Source organism: Vespa mandarinia, chromosome 20 (assembly GCF_050613455.1).
Source record: "Vespa mandarinia isolate Hongniang chromosome 20, ASM5061345v1, whole genome shotgun sequence".
Lineage (NCBI taxonomy): Eukaryota > Metazoa > Arthropoda > Insecta > Hymenoptera > Vespidae > Vespa > Vespa mandarinia.
Genome location: NC_140829.1, coordinates 2772501 through 2782500, shown reverse-complemented (window position 1 = coordinate 2782500; position 10000 = coordinate 2772501). Strand labels below are relative to the sequence as shown.

Here is a 10000-nt window from a genome sequence, read left to right as displayed (position 1 = left end):
AAACTAATTTGAATCAAACGGAGATTTTGGATCACTCGAAAAAAAAAGTTAAACCTATTATATATATATGTTTGAGGCTTTGATCGCACCTCCACCCTTTCAAGAAAAAAATAGAAGGAAAAAAAAAGAATTATTCAAAAATTAGACAAAAATTTAGAATCTTCAATCTCCCTCTCTCTCTCTCTCTCTCTCTCTCTCTCATATATGTAAATATATATACATATATAATATATATATACGTCGTATACTCGTACGATTTGAGATGTACATTTAACTCGCTCGTTTTTCTTGAACTTTAAATCAGAAAACTTTTTGACAATTTGTTTTCAAAAAAAAAAAAAACATAATTAAATAAAAAAAGAATAAAAATTATGCATTTCATTGAAACCTGCGTAACAATAATCGATGTGTCCCATTCTGAAAATATGAAAACGATAGATTGGATACGTCGAAGGCAATGCTATTATTTATTTATTTATTTATTTATTTATTTATTTAATTTTGAAATCAATCGATCAAATAGAATATCTATCGAAGTTGAAAATAGTTTTTAATCATCGAACGGATTCTTTACGAGAAAATAAAAATTATCTCTATAATTGGAATCCAAGCAATTAAAAATGACGTTTATGATTTTCTATTGTAATTCGTACATTATAAGAATAGTATATATATATATATATATATATATATATATATATATATATATATAATAGCTATATATAATACATTAATAATAATAATAATAATAATAATAATAATATATATAATATATTATTATTAATATATATTTATAAAATATATATATATATAAATAATAATAAATGCAATGTATAATAGATAATATATAAAAATGTAAGAGTGAATTAAAAATAGTCTGAAATGATTATGGGAAACGATTTAATCTTGTCACGTTGTACGGAAGGAAGTTCGTCATGGGGAATTCAATTAATTTCTTTTGATATTCATTCTCTCTCTCTCTCTCTCTCTCTCTCTCTCTCTCTCTCTCTCTCTCTCTCTTTCTCTTTTTCTCTCTCTCTCACTCTTTCAGTTCATTGTTAAAATACAGGAACAGCTGAAAATGATAGTAACAGCAAAAGCAGCAGAGCAGTAATAGTAACAACTGAATCCACCCACCTCCCATCTCTTCCTATTTCCACCCTATCTCACCTCGCCGCCCCCCTTTCTCTCTTTTTGTTATTCTTTTTTCTTCTTCTATTAATTCTCATTTCATTCTTTCTCTTTCCCCTTTTATCATGTATCGTATATTTTATACTAAGCGAAACGAGAGAACTGTGCTCTCGATCACGATCAAGACGACGATAAAGCAAATGATCGATGATATATTGCGATCGGATTCTTTCTTTTCTTTTTTTTTTTTTTTTCGAAGAGAGAAATAGTTATTGAGGAAGGGTTGAAAGTGGGAAGAAAATTTAAAAAAATAATAAATAAATAAATAAATAAATAAATAAAAATAAAAAAAAAATATTGAAAGATGTTTTTCTCTCTCTTTTTTTACTTTGTCTCTCTCTCTCTCTCCCTCTCTCTCTCGCTCTTTTTTTTGTTTGTTTTTTAATTTGAAAAAAGCGGAAGTTACAAGAGAGAGAGAGAGAGAGAGAGAGAGAGAGAGAGGGAGAGAGAGAGAGAGAAAGAGAGTAAAACGATCGTTCACGATTAGCAGAAGAGAACGTCGCGAACGAAACGATAAACGTCACCAAACGTTTTAGTATTCCATTCGTTTATCGTTGAATTCTATGGAAGATTTATAACATGCATCATTGGTATGCATCTCGTGCATTAAATTATTCGTACTACTACTACTACTACTACTACTATTACTACTACTATTACTACTAACATGGAGCACGTTTTTTTCTTTCGAATTCTGATAGAACACTCTGTTATTATTATATATATAGATATAATAATTGATATATATATATAGATATAAATATATATATATATATATATATATATATATATACGTGTGTGTATGAGTGAGTACAAGGATGTATTTAAGGATAAACGTGATCTCTTCGTAGGGATACGAGGAACTCTACGAAACAGAAAAAAAGAGAGAGAAAGAGAGAGAGTGTATGGAATATCAATTTTATTTTATATAGATAATAAATGTTCTTTCGTTTTTTTCTTTTTTTCGTTATATATATATATATATATATATATATATATATATATATATATTTTAATAATAATAATGTTTATATTTGCGAATTATATTATCGAATTTTAACGAGAATTTATTTTTCATTTCGTCGTTCGCATGAACAGTTGTAACGAGGAAAAAAAAATAAAGGAAGAAAAAAAAAAAAAAAATATATATATATATATATATATATATATATAAATATTTATGTAATTAATTTATTTCAATGAGGGATCTTAAGAATTATTTGTATAGACATATATAAGCTCTTTATTGAAGATTAAATCCATCAGTGAGTACATATATTTATATACATAAATATATATATATAGACACACAGACACTTTAATATATTTTCTCTTTAATAATAATCGATGATCTTTATTTATTACAACGTCGTTTTAATTTCGTTACAAAAACGTTATAATACTTGCGCGATAATAATGAAAAAAAAAAGAGAAAAGAAAGAAAAGAATATATATATATATATATAAAGAATAAGATAAAAAAGAAAAAGAAGAAAAGAAAATAAAAGATCACAAAAAAAAAGGAAACAATAGAAATGAAAAAAGAAAGAAAATCCTCTTTATTATACTCAAGTGAGACGCTTAACGTGATCGGTTTTCTTCCTAGACGTCTTGATGAATCCTAGATATTGTAAATCTGCAACCGCTCGTGTGAAACGTGCTCTATGATGACGATTATTATTATTATTATTATTATTATTATTATTATTATTATTATTATTATTGTAATTTAAGAAAAATATAAAAGAAAAGAAAAATGATTAATAATAAAGTGCGATTTGAAAAAAAAAAAGAAGAAGTAGTAGAAGAAGAAGAAGAAGAAGAAGAAAAAGAAGAAATTTAATTAAAGAAGTTCGACATTATACGAACTATACAAACGTCGTATACGATTGATATTAAAATATCAATTAAAATGATCTCATATATATATATATATATATATATATATATATAAATATTATCTATTCGCGAAATATAAATCCAATTTTATCGTTAATTCTAATTAAAAAGGATACTGTATTTTAGGATCTATCTGCCGTTCCTCCTCTATATCCTCAACCGGATCTACGATCGTTGAAAAGGCCTACAAATTTCAAATATCATCTACATCATCATCATCATCATCATCATCATCATCATCATCATCATCATCATCATTATGATCATCATCATCGTCATTGTCATCACTGTCGTTATTTAATAAAATGACTTAAAAAAAAATACTCAAAAAAAAAACAAAAAAAAACAAAAAAAAAACAAAAAATGAAAGATTCCGTCGATATAAAAGGAATTATTATTCAAAAAAGTATTATAGAAAATCATGGCGGTTTAAAATCGTTTATAATATTACAAAGTATCGTAAAGTTTTTTATTCAAATTCATCGTGGAAGATCTTCTCGTCTATTTCAACTCATACACTTTTATAAATAAATATATATCTATATATATATATATATATATTTATTTATATATATGTGTATGTGTATGTGTGTGCGCGCAATATCATTAGAGATTTCATGCAATCCTACGATCCTCGGACTCGAACTAAATCAACTCGAGATAGGATAGCGATTAAAATCGTTAGACGCAGAATAATATACATGAGCAGGACGCGCACTATGGCCGGTTGCCGCCATGTGCGTGACCATAAATGTATGAGAGATTAACCTGTAAACACGAGCACTGGAAAGGATCATTACCTGCAACCAGTCGTACATATTGATTAGCTTCCTGGATTCCAAGTGTAGCTTATAAATTATACTTAAATCGGGCAGTGTTGCCGGAATGGCGTCCTCGTTTTCCAATTTGCAACAGTCACACTATAATAAAATATGCACTTTCAATTAATATTTTATCTGGCGCACGCGATGTTCTCATTTTTGAAAAGAAGAAGAAGAAAGAAAAGATGAACAAACATCATATAAAGGATTCACAGTTTAAAAGACGTTTAAAAAAAGAAAAAAAAAAAAAAACTTATAATAACTAACCTGCAAATACATTTGAGGATCGTTCAAACCCATGTGTATGGCACCCCTAACAGAACCGCGTATATGTTGTTTCACTGCATTTCCATCGTTGTAACAAAATATCTCGTTAGTTGGTACGTTACTAGGATTCGTTAGGTGAACTCTGAAGATCTCATGATCTAAGTAATTTATTATATCGATTTGCGCTTGCTTGTACGGCGAACGTTTATGGGTTTGACTCATTCTTAGTAATTTCTATTTGATCAAATGTAGAAAAGAATGTAAGGCAATGCTTTTTTTTTTTTTTTTTTAATTATTGCAACACGAGAGAGAGAGAGAGAGAGAGAGAGAGAAAGAAAAGAACAAATAAAAAAAAAAAATCTATAGCATAAAATATTACCTCTTTCAATTGTATACGAGTAAGTCTCTCATCGGCAGAAACTATTTCTTTAGTATCATTACTAATAACGACCAAACTAGCATCTTTGATTTCTCTTATACGCGTAGTAAGATTTTCTTGAAATTTTTTCATAATAGGATCCTTCGTATCCTCAAGTATTTTCTCGATAGATTCTAATTTAGTTAAAAGCTCTTCCTTCGATAAAAAATTTAATAGTTGAAGGCATTCCTTATATTCCTGAGACTCCGTAAGGTTACTTGAATAAACTGCTTTAGTATAAACTTCACGTAACTATAATTATTATTTTAATTAATATTTATTTCTCACATATGTCTCTCTTTATATATATATATATATATATTTTTTTTTCTTTTTTCATTTTCAACAAATCATAAAGAAAGCTTTCTTTACTATGTCATATATACCTGTTTTCCTAATTGTGCCTTAGGTAATGTCGATACTAAAGAGTGTAAGCATCTTAATACTGTTAAAAATCGTATAATATATTTGTGAAATTCCATCAATAATGTTCCTATTAAATCCTATAAAAAAAAAAGTATTTGACATTAAAATTCTATAAATTTAAATAGACTTAAAAAACAATGATAAAGTTATCATTATTGTTTTACCTTAAATTTTTCATCGTTAAGTTCTTTTTCATTTTTATTTGATTCCTTTTGGATTTGCATATAGTTAACAATCGATGGTAACTTTTTAAGATCTTTAATATCCTCTTTCGTTAAAGAAGATAATCTTGATTTAATATCTTTTCGTCGGCAACACAAAGAGTTTATGTTTTTTCCGTAAAAATGTTGTATCATACATAACTAAAGGGCATTGCTAATTCGTAAGATATTAAGAAATACATTGGAAAGTTAAAAGGTAACAAATAAAAAGGTATATATTATATTAAAGTCGACAATATGTACCTTATAATTTTGTAAAAAACGATCGACTGAAAAATCATAAAACAAAAATATATCTGTTAATAATTGAAAAGCTCTTCCAGTCAATCTAAATGAAATATCCGATGAAAAAATCGTTCCCTCTAATATATCCGCTAAACTTTTTACTTGCGTTTGCATGTGCAATACCTGAAATGAAAATAACTGTGTGTCTATTCTTGAGAAAACAAAAACAAAAACAAAAACAAAAAAAAATAAAAAAAGGAAAAAAAGTAAATCAATTCAATTATCTAATTCATTAACAATGAAAGTACTTATAATTACCTTAATTTTTAATTTGGAAGTAGCATCATAAGATAAAGATCTATGTACAACGTGCAATGTAGTTGCAATTCCAAAAAAAAGTATAAATTTTATTTTATCCGAATAAGAACTAAAAATTGAGAAAATTTTAATTATTATACTATAAGAAATGAAATCTTTCTTAGTCTCTTTAGATATTCAATCAATCTTAATACCTTAGGATCAAAATAAAATCATGAAGTACTCCAGGTGAAAAACTTTCAAAATCAGAAATAATAATAATTATGGGATCCAATGGATTGCAATGCGTTGTATACCATAATTTTAAAGCACGCATATTACATTGAGTTCTCTTTATTTCTATATCATCCTGTAAATTATATATATATATATATATTTTTTTTTTCAAGTATCAATTTAAGTAATACATTTTTCAATGAGCCCTAACCTCTTCTTTCTTATTTATCAATTGAAATACTGTATCAGATACTATATTTTTTATATTGTTAGAATCTTTACTCCATAATATTGCAACGTGCATTGTTAGAGTACGTAATTGAACAACTATTTTTTGAAAGAGTTTAGCATGATCAGGAACGTTGATACCTAAAAATGGAAAATTAATTCTATAGAAAAAGAAAAAGAAAGATAAGAAACAATGAATATTATAATACACAAAATATATAGATTTTTTTCATTACCAGTTAATAACATAGCTGTAGGTATTTCATTGTCAAATATATCTATATTATTTGATTTTACACTGGATACAAAAGATTTTAAATCTGATATCAATTGATGGATCATATTAGATCTTATAGACTAAAAAAAAAAGATTAGAATATATTAACTTGAATAACTAATGTTTTAACTTGAATGTATTAACTTGAATAACTAATCAATTAGGATATATTACAAGTTTATATTTAAATTACATTATCATATATCCTATAACAATTATCATACCTCGGTCTTCATTTGAATGCTATCCCATATTTCTTTGTACGCAATATACCACGGTTCATTAAAATAATCATAAAGACTTTGATTTATTTTACTTCGCCCAATTTTATAACTACCCGTATGAGCAAAAACTCCCTAAAAATATAAAATAATCAAATATTCTTATCGTGCTTACAGAACTGAAAATAATTATTAAAAGTGTGTGTATATGTATATGTATATGTGTGTATATGTATATATATATATATATATACACATATACATATGTATAAAAAAAAACATTAGATTACGCATATGTAAACGATTTCTTTTATTTATATTAAAAATTGCTTAACGAAACAAACATTTGGAATATCTCTTATTGGAATTTACATTTTAAGGTTAAGTTTAACGAATCGTGCAACAGGTTGTCAAGATTACATTATCTTACCTTTGACACGGAAACTTTGTCCATTCTTCAAAGAATAGAAAAAGATGCTTGAAATAGCTTTGAATATAAAACACTAATAATAATTGAAAATTGTAAAAGAAACACAGAAGAAAATATAAAAGTATACACTCGTTGAAACGGCGTTCCTTCTATCACAATGCCAGATTAAGTAATGCGAGAAAGCATACGTATATTAGTTCCATAAGCATACGTAGATGGCAGCAAAGATCATGTAGATCGTTAACCTAACATATTTTAAAAATACATACTACGTACATCTAATTAATATTATATCAATATATATATATATATATATATATATATATATATATCATAACAAATCAAATGATTATAAATATGATTTATCATCGATTTAAAAATAAATTGAATAAAATATCATTTATTATAATATCGAATATATTATATATATGTATATATATAATTATTATTCTCAGTATTGATACGAGAATAATAAATTTTAAGGAATAAAATCTTTTCCTTAAGGTTTCATGCGTGAGTTTATAGAAATTGTTTCTCGTAAAGAAGAATTTTTCGAGAAAGATGGGTATCAGAGAGAACACGTTGGACTCTCTCTTTCTCTCTCTCTCTCTCCTCCCCATTTCTTTCTCTCTCATACAAGGAATATAAATCGATGCGCCAAGCAGCTTTGTACGGACGTTTTCGTTTTGTGGCCAAGGCATAGCAGCTGCGGCCCGCAGGCTACTACCTACTATTACTACTACTACTACTACTATCTACTACTACTACTACTACTACTGTTGGCGCGTGCTCGCGAGAGAAAATAAATGCGAATCGATTGGGAGCTTTAATCATTCGGGCCCGTTGAAAAGAACGAAAAGAGAACGACGTGACGAAAAAGATTGGGGAACGGGGAAAAGGAAAAAGAAAAAACAAAAAATAAAAAAAAAAAAAGAAGGAAAAAAAGAAAGAAAAAAAAAATCTCTTCCCAAGCGTAAATTATACGTGTTAAGCATTAAAGCTTCAAGCGATGTATGTTTATATTATATATATATATATATATATATATATATATATATATATATATATATATATATACAGTATATATATTTTTACAGTGGAGCGTTAATTTTGTGAAAAAGACAAAATTAAAAAAGTTAAAACTAATTCTAAAATTAACATATAATTTATGTTTTTGTTTGTTAAAAAAAAATAATAATAATAAATCAAAAATTAATAGAAAAAAAATGGACACCTCATTTTCAAAATCAATGATTCTATATACGTCATATATATGCATGATTTTTTTCCTTTTTTTCACTATTTCGTTTACAAAAAAAAAAAAAAAAAATAAAAGAATAAAGAGAAACTTATAACACAGTAAACATTACAAATGATGATGATGATGATGATGATGTTTTTTTCTATTTTTCAGCGAACCTACCGCTAACGATCGAACGATTAGGACTATCGGTTTCGTCCGAATTAGATGGTAATCCGCCATTATGGGTAACGAGAAGACCAGGGCCAACCGGTGAAGAGGAGGTTTTCATAAACAACGCTAAAATCTTAAAACAACATAGCAACTTTCAATCGAAAATCAAAGTCAATGGTGATACGAAAACGCAGGTATGTCATTATATCGATTTAATATATATATATATATATTTTTTTTTTTTATTTTTGATATAATTTGAAATATAACCTAAATCATATACATAAATATACATACCATACATATACATATATATATATATATAATAAGTTCGGAAATGATAAAATTCGATGGAACCTGAAATGTGAAGTGGAAAAGGGTTTTTATCAGATCGCAAAAGGAAATCTTTTTCAGATTTCCTACGTCGATATGGTTACATGAGTCCAATGTTATACACTGGGGTTCCGCCATAATACGCGAAGGTAAAGGTTGGATCTCATTTCGTCTTACGCCAGACGAATCCTCTAATCTCTAGTTAAAGTACCATCACCTGATAAAAATCGCACGGAACCGTACGGTCTACAACTAATCCCTTCGACGAAGCGCGCCTTTAGATCACTACTTTTCCTCTCTCTCTCTCTCTCTCTCTCTCTCTCTCTCTCTCTCTCTCTCTCTCTCTTTCTCTCTTTTTCTCTCTCTTGCTTTCTCTCTCTCTCTTCTTCCTTTGATCCTCTCTTGTGGCTCACGATAGTAATATCAGAGAGAAACTCTTCCTATCCACATTCCACGTACAAATTTTCTTCTAATCATTTCTATCTTCCTTTTCCTTCTTTCCTTTTTTTTTTGTCTCTTTTTTCTTCTTCTTCTTCTTCTTCTTTTTCTCAATCCTCTTACCGAAACGTTATAAGCCAAAAGTGTAATTAAATGTCGTCATAAAGACGAAGAATAAAGTCCAAAGAAAAAGAAAGAGAGAGAGAGAGAGAGAGAGAGAGAGAGAGAGGAATGCATAAATTATACAAAATTCTATTAATCATTATCGGAACTATTTTCCGTACATATCTATCAAAAACGTATATGCATATTTTAAATATATCTATCTATCTTTATATATAAAATCGTTCAAAGGTATTCAAAAAGAAAAACAAAATTATTCCGTTCGAATGAAAATTATTTCTTTCTTATCTGTATGTACTGAAAGATTAAGAGAGAGAAAGAGAAAAAGAAAAAGAAAAAGAAAAAGAAAAAGAAAGAAAAAAAAAAAAGGAATAAAAAAGCGAAAGTTCTGATAATTGAAAATTTTGTCGATTAATTAATTCGAGTTGAGTTTTCATCATGAGTATCGTTAATTAACGTATAATCGAACGTTATGCCAAAGACAGGATAATTTACGTGTGTAGGATAAAGCTGATAAGAAAACGAGTGGTAAAT

At 27.3% G+C, this 10000-nt stretch overlaps 2 protein-coding genes across 20 annotated transcripts in view; one reads left to right on the top strand and one right to left on the bottom strand.

Annotated features, from left to right (window-relative positions):
- Fas1 (fasciclin 1 Fas1 domain-containing) overlaps positions 1-10000 on the top strand; it is a 363149-nt gene that overhangs the window by 303610 nt on the left and 49539 nt on the right. For all 16 annotated transcript variants that reach the window (XM_085662992.1, XM_085662997.1, XM_085663000.1 and 13 more), the window contains one exon: positions 8573-8766. In XM_085662992.1, the coding sequence (XP_085519118.1) occupies positions 8573-8766 (194 nt within the window). The remainder of the gene's footprint in view (positions 1-8572; positions 8767-10000) is intronic.
- Positions 2614-7316, bottom strand: Orc3 (origin recognition complex subunit 3). Of its 4 annotated transcripts, none has more exons than XM_035879235.2 (14): positions 7159-7316; positions 6732-6863; positions 6467-6587; positions 6214-6371; positions 5981-6135; positions 5787-5895; positions 5487-5651; positions 5187-5384; positions 4983-5099; positions 4558-4848; positions 4179-4412; positions 3891-4010; positions 3207-3274; positions 2625-2853 (listed from the first exon to the last, which is right to left on the bottom strand). In XM_035879235.2, the coding sequence occupies exons 1-14, from the start codon at positions 7180-7182 to the stop codon at positions 2760-2762; spliced, it is 1986 nt and encodes a 661-aa protein (XP_035735128.2). In that variant the 5' UTR covers positions 7183-7316; the 3' UTR covers positions 2625-2759. The 4 variants fall into 4 exon arrangements, with proteins under 4 accessions (XP_085519068.1, XP_085519069.1, XP_035735128.2 ...); XM_085662941.1 differs by having other exon boundaries at positions 2625-2827; XM_085662942.1 differs by lacking the exon at positions 4558-4848 and having other exon boundaries at positions 2614-2853.

What these genes read in the sequence shown, in the direction of transcription:
- Orc3 (XM_035879235.2), bottom strand. Translation starts at nt 7,182, where the DNA reads ATGGACAAAGTTTCCGTGTCAAAG. An exon ending in TGATAAATAAGAAAGAAGAG is followed by an intron (nt 6,136 to 6,213) that starts GTTAGGGCTCAT and finishes TATAATTTACAG; the next exon opens with GATGATATAGAAATAAAGAG. An exon ending in TTAACGATGAAAAATTTAAG is followed by an intron (nt 5,100 to 5,186) that starts GTAAAACAATAA and finishes TTTTTTTTATAG; the next exon opens with GATTTAATAGGAACATTATT.